General features: G+C 39.0%; 1 protein-coding gene across 2 annotated transcripts; it reads left to right on the top strand.

Annotated features, from left to right (window-relative positions):
- Positions 1-563: 563 nt before the first annotated feature.
- Positions 564-12,763, top strand: LOC113075105 (vacuolar protein sorting-associated protein 54). Of its 2 annotated transcripts, none has more exons than XM_026247841.1 (23): positions 564-721; positions 1,740-1,907; positions 2,694-2,935; positions 3,083-3,164; positions 3,259-3,293; positions 3,410-3,541; positions 4,323-4,708; positions 4,792-4,918; positions 5,749-5,856; positions 5,943-5,995; positions 6,075-6,171; positions 6,441-6,814; positions 7,360-7,486; positions 7,786-7,967; positions 8,101-8,213; positions 8,940-9,003; positions 9,090-9,195; positions 9,277-9,364; positions 10,409-10,530; positions 10,614-10,694; positions 10,769-10,876; positions 10,963-11,057; positions 11,895-12,763. In XM_026247841.1, the coding sequence occupies exons 2-23, from the start codon at positions 1,769-1,771 to the stop codon at positions 11,998-12,000; spliced, it is 2,967 nt and encodes a 988-aa protein (XP_026103626.1). In that variant the 5' UTR covers positions 564-721; positions 1,740-1,768; the 3' UTR covers positions 12,001-12,763. The 2 variants fall into 2 exon arrangements, with proteins under 2 accessions (XP_026103626.1, XP_026103627.1); XM_026247842.1 differs by having other exon boundaries at positions 583-632.
- Positions 12,764-14,321: the final 1,558 nt, after the last annotated feature.

Here is a 14,321-nt window from a genome sequence, read left to right as displayed (position 1 = left end):
ACTGTATGTATTTATTTAGCAACAAAGAACATTCAGACAATAAATAAAATAAATCCTAAGAAGGTTACTGAACTAAAGTACATTATATTATATTATATCATAGCTGAAAAGTGTTTTTCTCAGAATTAAATAAATAAATAAATAATGTTAATACTTCACCTAATGTGAAAAGAAAAAGCAGAATGAACTGAACAGACAAAAGAATTGCACAAAAAGGAATGAAATATTGAATGAAGACAGAATGAATAAAAGAAAATAAAAACTACCAATAAAATAAAGAACAAAAATAAGTTAAGAGTTCTTTAAAGAAATCAAATATTTGTAAATATCTTTCTTGAAAATATAAAAAGAAGGTACTTTTCTAAATCAAAAAAAGTACATTTATGAATGTAGGTTACATGTTATTGTATGAGGAAAAATAATAAAATAAAACAAAAATTATAAGCTCAGTATGACAAATGTATTTGATCAAAGAGTCTCCAAAAGCACGCATTAAAAGTATGGCTTTTTTTCCAATCAATGAATCGAAAGACTTTATGACGGAGTTAGATTTGCACGCGCTGACAATCGTAAACCGGAAGTCTTGGTTTCTCGCGCAGTGCATCATGGGCTGGTGGCCGGCTGACCGCAGAGTGAGTGATTTGATCCGTCAGTGAGGATGTGAGTGAGTGAGATCTGAAGATATAATGATCTCCAGGAGCTGCTCTCTGTCCTCTAACAGGTATATGAGCGGCGCAGGTGTTTGTGAGCGCGTGCGGCGCGCGCAGACGGAGCTTTGTTATGATTAGCGCTCAGCTAACAGCGGCTCGGACAACAACAAACACAACACACCAAACTAACGAGTTACTGAATCTGCTGTAAAACACCAGAAATCACACACTCGAGCTGTTCAAGAGTGTCTTAGACGTCTGTGTGTCAGTTAAAGCCATTGCGATGGAGTTACTGTCGCGTAGGTGATTTGTGTTGCTCTTAACCCGTGATTTTATCATTAATTATTATGTGTAAATAATCATAATTCGTGTTCTGCTTCTGTGAAATAGTGTGAAGCTAAGGCTTGTGTCTCCACATCACCTTTACAGTGATTAAAATAAGATCATCTGTGGAGTTGTCATTGACAGTTTATGGGTGAAGACTCATAACAATCAGAATCAAAATTAATAGTTGTTTGATAAAGTGAGAGACTTGATGTGTGTGATTTGATCTGATCAGATGCTGAACTTCATCAGTCATGTGTTCAGTCTTAATCATTAATAATCATTCATTATTCGACAGGGCAGGATTTAGTATTGGAGTGCATTTGGACACATTCAGTGCAGTGGCATCTGATTATTTAGACATTTCTTGGCTTTCCAAGAAAATCCCTGTTAATTCAGGCTGAAAGACATTAAAATATATATGTCACAATGACAAAAAGTGTATGCATTTAGCAGACGCTTTTATCCAAAGTGACTTACAATGCGTTCAGGCTAAATTGTTTTACCTAAAATTTAACCCAAAATACAAAACTAAATATAAATAGATAAAATACAACTTAATTTAAAATGTAAAGTAAATTATTTCCAAAAAATACTTCTGTTCTAGAAAAATTTTTATCAGTTATGATAGAAAAAAAAGAATCACACAGCAGTTTAAACCAATCCAACATTAGTTTGAAGGGAGATCTAGTGCTTTTCCTCTAAAGGACAGGTACTTCCTGTAATGGCAGGAAGTTGATGTGTGTTCTTGCGCTCTCCTTCCAGTCCTCCTCATATGTGAGGGATCCACAGTGATGTCCTCTAACCAGGGCTCATCTCCGCTCTCTCAGTCCAGTGATGGGCCCTTCAGGAAGCCCAGGGCCCCTGCAATGGGCCCCAGACACTGTCAGACGCCACACTCTTTACCAGACGTCTGTCCTAAAGAGCCCACCGGTGAGAGACCACTGCACTCTTATTACAGTATTACTGACTACTATATTATACATACTATAGCTCTTTATCAATACGTTGGATTATATTCAATTTTTATATTTTCAGTTTTCATTTTAATTTCAGTTAAAGTTTTATTAACTTTTTTGTGATTTTTATTTTTATTTTTTTGGATTTCTATATTTGTCTATTTATATATATATATATATATATATATATATATATATATATATATATATATATATATGCCTATTTTTATTTTAAACCCTAACCCTTTTTATTTTATGTTATTCTAGTATTCAATGCAAACTAAATGCAAATGGGAAATGTTGTCTTGGCATCTAGATGAAATTAAATAAGTTTAAGATTTTTACACTTAATTTTATTTTAATTCAATTGTCTTTTATTTCAAGTAATAAAGGTGTTTTTATGGCTTTTGTGCACTTTAGTCAGTCCTAAATCCACTAAAACTAGTTTATTTAATTTTTTTGTTTTTAGTACTGCAAGAAAAACAAGGAGACATTTGTCATGTCATTTTTTACCAAAAACTATTTAACTAGTTTTAGTAAAAATGTAATGTTTTTTTTATTGTCTTTTTTTATTTATTTATTTGATGTTTTTTCCATTTCTATTTATTTATTTAAGTTAACATTTATTTTAAGTTACAACGTTTCTTTTTGGTTAGTTGATCATAATAGGTCTGCCTAACCGTCAGTCTAAAAGCCTTCAAAGCTTTTTTTCAGTAAAGCGTCCAGGACTGTTCCTGACCCGCTGTGCTCCTCTGTACAGGTGAGGGACGTGCTCTCTGTGACGGGCCGTCTGTTGTGGTCGACCAGCACCGCTGGACTGTGTATAACTCTCAAGTGAACCTCCCCGCGGCCCTCAACGACCCCAGGCTGGCCAAGAGAGAGTCGGACTTCTTCACCAAGACGTGGGGCCTGGACTTCACCGAGACCGAGGTCATGCCTTCCTTCTACCTGCCCAACATCAGCCGAGAGCACTTCAGCTCGTACCTGCAGGAGACGGCTCAGGTGACCGCAGCTGAAGCACTCACACAGAGACCTCACAGTGACATCTGACGCTCCATTAAACACCAAGCTTTTATTAACTGAAACTGTTTGATTATTAGTTCAGTGTTTGTGTCAGGCTCTCCCGCTGACTGTATGTTTGTGTCTCAGAGGGAGAAGGTTCACGAGCGATGTAAGAACATCTGCCAGAGCAAAGACGATCTGTCCGTGCTCACCATCACCAGTAATCACGGTAACGTTGAGTTTGAACTATCGTGAGGTGTTTGTATTTGATTAGAGGAGCTTGACTTTACCTGCTCTGTGTCTGTGGCTCATCTATCCTGTAGATAAAGCCCGAGCTGAACTGGAGCAGGTGCCCAAGGTGAGAACTCCAGATCTACCAGGAGCTTGTGAAGTCATGATGTACAGAGTCTGGTTAGAAAGCGTGTGTCACTGTCGCTCTGTCTCCTTGCCTCTCTTCTCTCTTCTCTCGCTCAGATCTTCATGAAGCCGGAGTTTATGCTGAATGATCCAGCCACGTTTAACGCCGTGTTGCCGTGGTCTCACTTCAGCGTCGCCGGGGGCAAGAACAGCCGAGATGTTGCATCGTCACGGTTACTGCAGGAAAAGGTCATTATCTGGTACCATAAGTTACAGACGCAGTCATTATTTTAGAATCAGAAATATGTTATTATAGTTTAGTTTTAAATAGTTTGAACGAGTTGTTTATTTTTGTATTTTCCATTTTTATTTGAGTTTTTGTTGAATTCTTAGTAATTATGCTGTTTTTTGCAGTTTTAGTTTTAATATGCTTTTATGATTTTTTTTTTTTTTAGTGTCAGTTTTTTTTTTTTTATAGATTAAAATAGATTAAATTAAAATGAGAAATTACTTTACAACTAACTGAATTTAAAAAACAAATCATATCTATATGTATGTATATTTCAGGTACATTTAATTGTATTTCAAGTAGCAAATACATTTTTTTTTTTTTTTTTAATTACTTATTTTAATATTATTAATTTATTTAGTTTTGTAATCGTTTGAATTTTAGTTCACTGTAATAATCTTGCAACTAATACCAGGGTTTTTCTTTTTCCCATACCTTTTTATTTGGGGATTAATGCCAATATGCTAATTTTAAAATTACATTTTAATACTTTTAATATTTTAATACTATATTTATTTATTTATTAATAATAAAATCATTAACAAGTGAAGTATTTCTCAATTAAATAAATTAGTTGTTTTACCAGCAGGCCTAAACATTCAAGATAATTAAACAGTCCTAAAACTGAAGACATGACATAAATAATAACGATCAATTAAACAAATAAAAACAGTATTAGAAGTACATGAATGAAGTGAACAGTCTGGCTGTGTGTGTGTGTGTGTGTGTGTGTGTGTGTAGTTGAGTCACTATCTGGACGTGGTGGAGGTGAGCATCGCTCGGCAGATCTCTCTCCGCTCCGAGGCCTTTTTTCACGCCATGTCGTCTCAGCACGAGCTCCAGGATCGTCTGCGAGGAACAGCGGACGCCGTGGCTAAGCTCCGCGCGCGCACCGCTGCCATCGACCGCATCATGTGCCGCGGACCGCTGCGAGCGCTGCGAGACGCTCTGACCCGTAACAACTGCGTCAAGCTACACAACAAGCTGAAGCTGATGGCGGCCGTGCACCAGACGCAGCCCACCGTGCAGCTGCTGCTCTCCACCTCAGAGTTCGTCGGGGCGCTGGAGCTCATCGCCACCACCAAAGAAGTGCTGCAGCAGGAACTGCAGGGGGTACACAGCTTCAGGTGCGCACACACACACACACACACACACACCAGGAGAAGAGGAATGTGCAGTGCCACTCACTTCCTGTGATTTGTGTCCGCAGACACTTGGGTTCTCAGCTCTGTGAGATGGAGAGGTTGATCGATAAGATGATGGTGGCCGATTTCTCCACCTACGTTCAGAGCGATCTCAGCCGACCCTTTGAGGAGGACAGTCAGATCCTGGAGAAGGTCAGACGAGTCTCATGTGTCAGCAGAATCAAATGTGCCTTCAACACACCATAACTCTCACTTCACCTAAAAGAGCCTTTATCAGAGCTAAACCACAGAAATGTATTCAGGATATGAAAGGGTTAAATACATGCCAATGTATCTTATTTAAAGTTTAAGTTTGGGATCAGTGAAAATCAGTTGTCTTCTTCTGCTCACCAAGGCTGCATTTATTGATTAACAATTATGAAATATTATTACCATTTAAACGAGGTGTTTTCTACGTGAATATAAATGTTAAAATGTAATTTATTTCTTTGATCAAAGCTGAATTTTCAGCATCATTCCTCCAGTCTTCAGTGTCACATGATCGTTCAGAAACCACTTTAATTTGTGATTTCCTGCTCAAGAAACATTCATTATTAATATCAATGATGCAAACAGTTGTGCTGCTTCATGTTTTAGTGGAAACTGTGATGCATTTTATTTTTCAGGATTCTTTGATGAATAGAAAGAAAAAAATCTTTAGTAACATTAGAACTATCTTTACTATCAGCGTTTAGCCCGTGAATCCCATCATGTGATGCGCTCAGTGAATCAGGTCATGTGTGTGTTGGTTTGAGGTTTACAGTGTGAGGTCTTCTCATACAGGTCTCAGAGCAGCCTGCAGCGTCAGGAAAGATTGGTCACGCTCCGAATCCCACGCGACCAGCAAACAAACCGCCGCTTGCTTTTAATTTCCTTAATGAAAGTAGACAACCACAGACGAAGACTGAACTCAAATCAAGATCACCTCCGCAGCATGTGTTACGGGTGATGTTTTCATCTGAGTGTGTGTGTGTTCGTCACAGGATCGCTTGCAGTCTTTAGTCTTCGGCCTGCTGAGACAGAGGAAGCTGGATTTCCTGGACATCTACAGCGAGGAGATGGTGCGCGTCGCCAAGAGCGTGGTTCGACAGGTGCAGTGCCTGATGGGAACAGGAAGAATGGAACATCAGATCACAAATGAGTGTTTCTCTGAACGATTTCTCCTTCTTCCCTGCAGTGTGTTGTGAAGTCTGTGTCACAGATCAGTGAGATCGATGCAGACACCGTCAGGTGAGTCCTGAACCGTGTAAGTATCACAGCCCTGTGTATCCCAGCTGACTGTGTGTGTGTGTGTGTGTGTGTGTGATAGGTTTCACGAGCAGATGCGCTTGATGACCTTTCCTCAGTGGTTTGATCTGCTGCTGGATATTTTTGAACACTTCATCCTGTTCCTCAAGAGGATCAAGGTAACGTAACTTATATTCTTCAAGACATGAAACCCTGACAGAAAACACAATATCTGACTTTTAGAGAAGCCGATGACGTTAGCTATGTATTTTTTATATTTTTTAGTATTTTATTTATTTTTTAATGATAACTGCACTGTTAAAGATACGTTTGAAAAGCAGCACTACCGTTGAGATGTGTATGTCCAGATTCTCTGGAGGGTGAACTTCATGTCTTCATGTTTTCTCAGTAATGCAGTCGTCCTCAGACTCTCTGGTGTTTGTTTCAGGCTACGCTCGGCGTCATCCGCAGCGTGGTGCTGGAAGTGCTGGATAGCAGCCAGAGGAGTCGGCTAGCAGACGTTTCCTCTGCAACCAATCATTCTGACGGCAGGACCAATGAGGAGGAAGAGGAGGAGGAGTCTGGAGGCGGAGAGGCGGAGCTTGCGTATCTCACACACGAGGGGCTGTTCATCAGTGATGCGCTGACGCTGAATGAAGAGGAGCAGCACAGTCACACAGCAGCACATGTGCAGACGAGAGAGCAGACACACACAGACGCCTGCGGGAGCGACTCGGCCTCCGCAACCACCGAATCTTCCTCCAGCAGGGAACACAACTCCAACACTACCTCCTCCCTGCCCACAGGGGGCGCTACTGCGATGTGAGTTACACTGCAGCTGTTAGCATTACAGAAACAAACTATATACAGCAAATCTATCCTTCAAAGTCTGGGGTCAGATCTTTTGGGTAAAATATATGTATATATCTGTTCAAAAAAATATGCTTTAACCTTATCAAATGTGACATAGACACTTATAATGTTATGATGCATCACAATTGTTTTAAACATTGATAATAATCAGAAATATTTATTGAGCAGCAAATCAGCATATTATGATGACACTGAAGACTGGAGTAAATCCAGCTTTTATCACAGAAATAAATTTCATTTGAACAAAAATTCAGCCTTAGTCAGCAGAAAAGACCTCTTAAATAATTGTAGTGTAATCCCTGTGATGCCCAGTGATGAGAGGGAGGACGGGAGGATCTGATGATTCACAGTGTGAGAAGCCGCAGATAGATCCAGCAGAATAACAACACCCATGCACTTGATTTTTTATTTAAGATTTTTTGTGTGACCGTGTGAATAAGCCTCATATTTAAAGAGCATGATGATGTTGTAAATGTGTCCCATCCCTGTGACAGTGGTGAGGACGTGATGCCGTCAGATCTGGAGCTGGGTCGGGTGGCCAATAACGCTCAGGAGCTGCTGTACACCGCCTCAGACGTCAGTCAAGACCGCTGTGTCAAAGTGCTCATGACACGAGCAAAGGTAAACGCACACACTCACTCACTCACACACACCCACACAAACGAACACATACATACACGACATACACACACAACACACTCACACACGCACATGCACATGACATACACACTCACACACATTCACACACAGGCACACATACATACACGACATATACACACACCTGAACCGGTTTGATCACTATATCGGATCAGTGCTTTCAAATCTACAACAAAACTTCTTCTGCCTCGTCCTGTCTGAGTTGTATAACACTGACAGCTGTTGAAGTGTGTGTCTGTGTGTGTGTGTGTGTGTGTGTGCAGGACGGGTCTCTGGAGCGCCTGAGCTCGTCAGAGTTCGTGTGTTTGAGTCAGGCGGTGGAGTCGTTCGTCTCAGACGCTGATGAGCTGTGCGGCCGGCGCAGTGTGAGCCTGAGGGGGGCGCTGCAGAGTCAGGCCAACCGCTTCGTGCAGCGCTTCCACGAGGAGCGCAAGAATAAACTCAGGTACAGCTGCGCTCCTGCTGTCAGTGAAGGAGAGCTCTCAGTCTGAGCTCAGGGAGTCACCGCTCGCGTGTGTGTGTGTGTGTGTGTGTGTGTGTGTGTGTGTGTGTGTGTGTGTGTGTGTGTGTGTGTGCAGTCTGCTGCTGGATAACGAGCGCTGGAAGCAGGCCGAGGTCCCGGCTGAGTTTCAGGATCTGGTGGACTCCATCGCTGACGGACGCATCACACTTCCTGAGCACAAACACACAGGTACTAAACCCTCCTTCAGTCACACTTCATTTGGCTTTAATTCATCTAGTTTCAGGGTTCTGGTGTTTCTATATTTATAGAGATTTCTTTTTTTTATATATATATATATACCATACAAGATAAATAATATTTGTATAATAAATGTGTGATTTATTATTTTTATTTACATTATTATTATATTATAATAATATATAATGGTATTTTCATCAATGTGATTCTGCCATATTTGTGTGGATTTCCGTATGAATAAATTATTGAATAAATTATAATATATAAATAATAATAAATAGTTGTTAAAATAAATATAAGTAATTATAAAAATATTATTGTTTAATAGCTGTTTTCATTTGACAGTACAGTAAGAGTTGGTTCAAGCTGTTTAGCGATCAGTTATTGCCGTGTATCAAGTTTAATTCATGTAATTTTATTTTCCATATTTGTAGAATTTCTGTATTGTTTTATGATGATAATAAAAATGTTGGTTCTGATTATTATTGTGATTAACTATAACGAAAATAATCCTTTTGTTCTTTTATAATAAATATTTAAAAGCACTATACAGTATGGGTTTAATATTATTATATACAATAATAACAATATTAGATTTTTAAAAAAAATTAAATTCTAAGAAAATATTCCTTATTAGTAGTGTTTTGCTGATCTCGTACCTAGTGTCCTTCCTGACTGTAGTCTCTGAGTGTAGTAAATGTGTTTGGTGTGTCTCAGGGTCCGAGGACAGGAAGCCTGGTGAGTTTCTGTGTGTGGACGGACAGAAGTACGCTGTGGTTGGGTGAGCTTTCAGCGCTGGAGCTTCATTTCTCACCGCTAGCTCCCTCTGTCCCTACTGTGACCTTTAACCTTTGTGTGCTCTGACAGGACGGTGCTGCTGCTGATCCGCATGTTTCTGGAGTACTGCCAGTGTGTGAACGACATCCCCTCCATCACCACCGACATCCTCACACGCCTCGCCGACCTGCTCAAGGTGTGTGTGTGTGTGTGTGTGTGTGATGTTCAGCTGTGACATCACTTGACTGACAGGTTGTGGTTTGTCTCTGTGCCGCAGCTCTTCAACTCTCGCAGCTGTCAGCTGGTGCTGGGGGCGGGAGCTCTGCAGGTGGTTGGCCTGAAAACCATCACCACCAGAAACCTGGGTGAGAGATCACACACACACACACATACACACACACACACACACACACCACATCTCAGACGCAAGAGGAGTGATGTTCAGCAAAGCACAAGCCCAAATACTGAAAGAACTACTTCATTTGGCAAATGCCTTTCACGTGCAAGTTTTTATAAAATAGTTTTTGCCAGGAAAATAGCCTAGGATGCTAACATGGCATTAAATAAAAATGATACTACTGCTAATGTCTTTCACGGGGTTACTGTGGGTCCTTAAAACATCATAATTTGATTAACAAAAGTCTTTATTATCATTGTAAATCTGGCCGTGCATAAACAGGAGTCACGGTATGATTTAGTGTGATAATTTAACTACAGAAGGCCATTGTTGAGTTAAATGCCAGCGCTGCACGTCTCAAAGTCAGTGTTTCACAGGCTCACGCTTTCAGAACAGTTCACAATCAATGATTGTTTCACATTTACATAAAAGATGCAAAGCTATGAAGGTGTTTAGGTTTTAATGTGCTGTAGATCGTTGTATAAGTGCATATTTCATAGCTCTCCCTTCTTTTCTTTTTTTTTTCTTTTTTTTTGCATTAGCAACAGGTAATAGTAAAACATATTTCAAAATAAGAGTCCTAATGTATTTCAGACTTGGTTATCATTTAAAAAAGGTCCTGCATTTTGTATAAAAATCTAATTTTCTTGTTATTTTGATTGCACAGTAAACTGTCTGGGATTTAATTCAACACAGTTACATGCAAACCAATGCTATTATTCAACACACTCAGTATAAGGATTTTAGCATCAGTGCATTAAAGTCCACTGCCTGTGTAAATCTGCATTAACAAACAAACCAATTTCAGTACTTGAATAAAATGTGTTTGTAGTATTTTTATAAACTTGCAGTTGCAATCAAAAATGCATTTCTTAATTTTTTATATGTTTTATTATTCATGTTTGTTGTCTATGGGCATAAATATTTGTGCAGCTGTTTAATAATGTCTTGAAGTGTCTCTTAAGTGTTTTGTGAAGCAGCTCATTGTCAGAGTGATGTTGTGCGTCCTCAGCTCTGGTGTCTCGCTGTCTTCAGCTGCTGGTTCACTTCATCCCTGTGATCAGAGCACACTTTGAGAGCAGACTGCAGCCCAGACAGTACAGCATACTGAGACACTTCGGACACATCACCAAGGTACACGTCCTCACATCCTCCAGACACTGTGACACACACACACACAGCTGTGCTTACACTCCCTCCTGACTCTCTCTCTCCAGGACTACAATGATCACATCGCCGAGATCTCTGCTAAACTAGTGGCCATCATGGACAGCATGTTTGAGAAGGCTCTGTCTAAGGTGGGTTTGGACCGGTGTGGTCTCTGGGATGTTCCTGTGGTTTATTACTCCTGAAGTGTGTGTGTTCTCTGCAGTATGAGGTGAAGGCACCCATGCCGTCTGTGTGTCTGCGAAACGTGTGTAAACAGATGGCCAAGATGCACGAGGCCATTAATGAGCTGTTACCGGAGGAGCAGACGCAGGTGAGACACACACGTGATGTTTGAGTCGTCAGCGTGAACACGGACTACAATCTCATGCTGTTTACTGTGTGTGTGTGTGTGTGAAGATGCTGTTCCACAGGATAAACGCCAGCTTTAAACTGAATCTGAAGAGACAGCTAGCACGACTGGGAGTCATCAATGATGGCGGACCTCAGTATGGGTGAGTGTGTGTGTGTGTAAGAGAGTGTGTTAGATTGTGTGTGAGTGTGTGTGTGTGTGTGTGTGTGTGTGTGTAACAGCAATGAGAACCACCAGGGACTATGACGATTACAAAAAAAGGCTGCATTTTATAGAAAATACTATATGCTTTATTGTATCTTTTATTTTGCATATTTAAAAAAAACTGTAAATGCTTATTTATTTATACTGTTAATTTTAAACTTTTTTACGTTTAAATATATAATAGTATTCTATATACTTAAATATAGATAATATTCAGTAAATTTTAATATGTAGAAATGTACATTCTCTCGCTTTTTTATATATATATATCAAAATTTCTACTTTTAGAATAAATTTTATTTAGTATATTTAAGCACTAAGCCCCGTGAAGCTGTGGTTTACAGTGAGTTTATAACAGCTAAGCGGTGTTGTTGGGCATGAAAACCCTATTAATTGTTATAAATTCACTGTAAACCACGGCTACACAGGGCTTATTGCTTTTATAAAATAGTTATTCCATACACGTAGTAAGGCTTCACAGAATAGAAAAAGGGCAAATAAAGTAAAGATATTAATAAAAACCAAACAATGTAGTTCTTCAGAATCAGTTGTTGCTGAACAAAACACAAACGTAAACAAAGGTGTGTGTTTGTAAAGTAATTTACAACAGCTTTATATTTAAATATTATTATATATTTAAATATTATTTCTTTAATACTTCTTTTACATATAATGTATATATATTAATAATGAGTATGTTTTTACTGTTATTAGATGGAAAGGTTATTTCCGTGATTTGTTCTTGATGAATGCGCTCGTGGTCTTCTCTCTGCAGGCTGGTGATGCTGGACGTGGCGTTTTACTCGGAGAGCGTGCTGGCTCTGCGCTCTCTGGAGTGTCTGGACTTAAACATGCTGGAGATCTGGGAGCAGAAGAGGTGATGATTGACAGCTCGTCCCGGCCAATCAGGTCTCTCCGTCCGTCACGGTGACCGGCTCCGAGGATGAACCGGCTCAGGACTCGGGGTCAGGTGTGTCTGAATACCTCAATCACTGAGGGACCCCTGTGTGAGCAGGACCGCCTCGGGGGGGACCCACGGCTTTCTTACGGAGACCAAATCAGGATTAGCTGGAGTGTTGATCAGGCGCAGCTGGGGATTGTGGGGAATATGTTGTTGTGTGGTTGTAAAGCAGAGACTCGTCGTCCGATCCGCCACAACAGTGCAACTCTCCATTCGTGTGCAATTCTGTCTGATTAATGTTGTTATAATTATTTCTGAATTATTTAATCACAGAGGAATCAAGGAATATTAGGTTATTTATTTTAATTGATTTTGACATTGGTTGATCAATCAAATGTTTTGTTTTTTTTCATGTTAAGCTTTCAGGTGATGACGGCTGGATGAGAACTAGTACTAAAGAGGGTTTGAACACACTTTGACTTGTTCTCTGATTGTCCACCAGCACTAATATGATTTTAATGGCTGCTTTTGGTTTCATGTTCAGGTTCTCTGAGTAAAGTATTAAAGCTTTGGAGGGTTAACTGATTCTAGTCCTGAGAATCTGACTGTCTACTTTATATGGTCTGCATGGAGAAGATGTGCTGTACTCCTCTTCAGACTCAGATGAAGACTGCTACACTAATCAGCTTTAGATTAGTGCGTCAAACGATTCATCACATCCAAAATAAACAAATTGTTTACATAATGTGTGTGTGTACTGTGTACATTTATCATGTATATAAATATATATATATATATATATATATATATTGAGAGAGAAGAAAAGGGTTTTATATATTAAATATATGCATGTGTAATATAAATTATATGAACATGTAAATATTTTCAATATATATAGTGTGTGTGTGTGTGTATATATATGTGTATATATATATATATATATATATATGTGTATATATATATATATATATATGCACAATACACACACACACATTACTTAAACAAAAACTTTAATTTTGGATGTGATTTATTGTGATTAATCGTTGGACAGCACAAGTTTAGATAAAAAAACAAGTCTTCTAATGAAAGGACTCATGGTGATAACTTCTTGTCCATGCAAACTGGAGCATTAACTCGATTTCTCCATCATCCACGGTATTGCTGTAACCCCGCCTCCTCTCAGTCTAATTTGAATAAATCGATGCCTGTGATTGGCTTGTGTGAATGCAGACAGTTTTTAAATCACATATTGTTTTGCTGTGAGCTTCGGTCATTGACGGAGGGTTTCTGTTTGGGAGGATCCATGTATCACTTTATTTTAACACTCATTCTGTCCGGTTCAAAAGTGCCTAACCTTTTATTTGGTATCAGAAACTTCTGACTAACTGTACAGCTTTAAGTTTACAGTGCCTAGTGTGTGAGTGTATGAGTGTTTTGAGGGCCCTCATTCCTGCAAATAAATTTACAGATGGGAAACTCTTGTGGCATGCTTTACTTTTTAACTTGAGGCACTTAGTATTATCAATAAACCCACAATTAACAAAAAGTGGTGGTTTTTGCATATTACTTGTAGGCTGTGTGTTCAAATCTAGCTACCTAGCTAGTCCATCTTTATATCTTCGGGCACTACAAAAGAGCAAATGAAGAGTTAATTTGTGTGTTAAAAAATCTCTTTTTTCCATCCTGCATTTAAATTAATATCAGTCGAACTGCAGTTGAGTTGTTTTGATTTAATAGTAAATATATATATATATATATATATATATATATATATAAAACACAATAAAAAAATGAACATTAATAAAAAGATATCTGTTTTTGCATATAAACTCTTCAAATGTAAGTCCTATATTAGTTTTAAAATCAGTTTACAGATTTAATCAGTACCACTAAGACTATTCTTAATTTAACTCTTAAATTACACGACATCACACGCACACAGCCACACTGTTTGGTGTTTAGAAAAGACTTTTATTTTTATTTCATCCTAAACGTGGATGTCTTTCTACTTCCGGTTGCGTCCACGGAGTAGAAATGGCTCAAGGCAAATTAAAATGTAAAGCACAAAGACCCGGAGAAGTTAAAAAGCAACAGCACAAACCGAAAGCACTCAGGAAAGGAGTTAAGAAAGCACTGTGTCCTTGAATAGACGAGTATTCTGAACGTAAAGCAGCGTTAAATAGATATTTCTCATCAGCAGCGGAGGAAACTCGTGTGTGGACGCGCATGCGCAGTTGAGTTTGTATCTTCAACTTGAAATACTACTGGCCTAAGACTTTTGCACTGCACTCTGTGTGTGTG

The sequence above is a fragment of the Carassius auratus genome, unplaced genomic scaffold (assembly GCF_003368295.1).
Source record: "Carassius auratus strain Wakin unplaced genomic scaffold, ASM336829v1 scaf_tig00016366, whole genome shotgun sequence".
NCBI lineage: Eukaryota > Metazoa > Chordata > Actinopteri > Cypriniformes > Cyprinidae > Carassius > Carassius auratus.
Note: the sequence above shows the minus strand (reverse complement) of the source record. Positions and strands in the feature narration are given on the sequence as shown.